The 571-nt window shown below is 26.4% G+C and overlaps 1 protein-coding gene across 1 annotated transcript in view; it reads left to right on the plus strand.

Annotated features, from left to right (window-relative positions):
- Nucleotides 1-544, plus strand: part of cand_017950 (RNA recognition family protein) — a gene marked incomplete at both ends in the record, with an annotated part of 1076 nt that extends 532 nt beyond the window's left edge. The window contains one exon of the mRNA XM_067212029.1: nt 25-544. Coding sequence (XP_067067239.1) covers nt 25-544 — 520 coding nt within the window. The remainder of the gene's footprint in view (nt 1-24) is intronic.
- Nucleotides 545-571: the final 27 nt, after the last annotated feature.

A 571-nucleotide genomic window follows, 5' to 3' on the forward strand; every position in this document is an offset into this window, starting at 1 on the left:
TTCAGAAATTAGTAAATATAATAGCTCAAGAATGCTCCTCTGAGCCTGATATAAAATCAAATAATGAAGATAATACAAAAGGTTCTAATCTTGAAATTCCAACTTGTTCAAATATGAAAATTCTTTCTGATAATTATAAAGTGAATGAAAAAGAGATTTATAGAGAGAAGGCATTTCTTGAAACTCAAAAAGAATGTTATGTAATTTGTAGAGACCTGGATATGTTAAGATATAAAATAACTAGGGATATACCAGGATGTTTTCATGGTAAACTTCCAGATTTAGAACATTTTCTTTTTAATATGCTAGAAGAAAATTTTGAAGATTTGGATGATAGAAATTTTGATCAGGTATCATTGATAATAGATATGGATTTAGAGAAAATTACAAACAATAAAGAGACTTCTTTTTATAAAGAAGATGATAATAAATTATGTGATTTATATGGTTTGAAGGATTCAGATAATATTGATAAATCTAAAAAGATTATCCTAGATATTCGCAAGTTGGATAGTACACAAACTTTGAAGTGTGATGCTATAAAGTGTGAATATTTTCAAGATCCTTCAGA

Source organism: Cryptosporidium andersoni (assembly GCF_001865355.1).
Source record: "Cryptosporidium andersoni isolate 30847 chromosome Unknown contig_71, whole genome shotgun sequence".
Lineage (NCBI taxonomy): Eukaryota > Apicomplexa > Conoidasida > Eucoccidiorida > Cryptosporidiidae > Cryptosporidium > Cryptosporidium andersoni.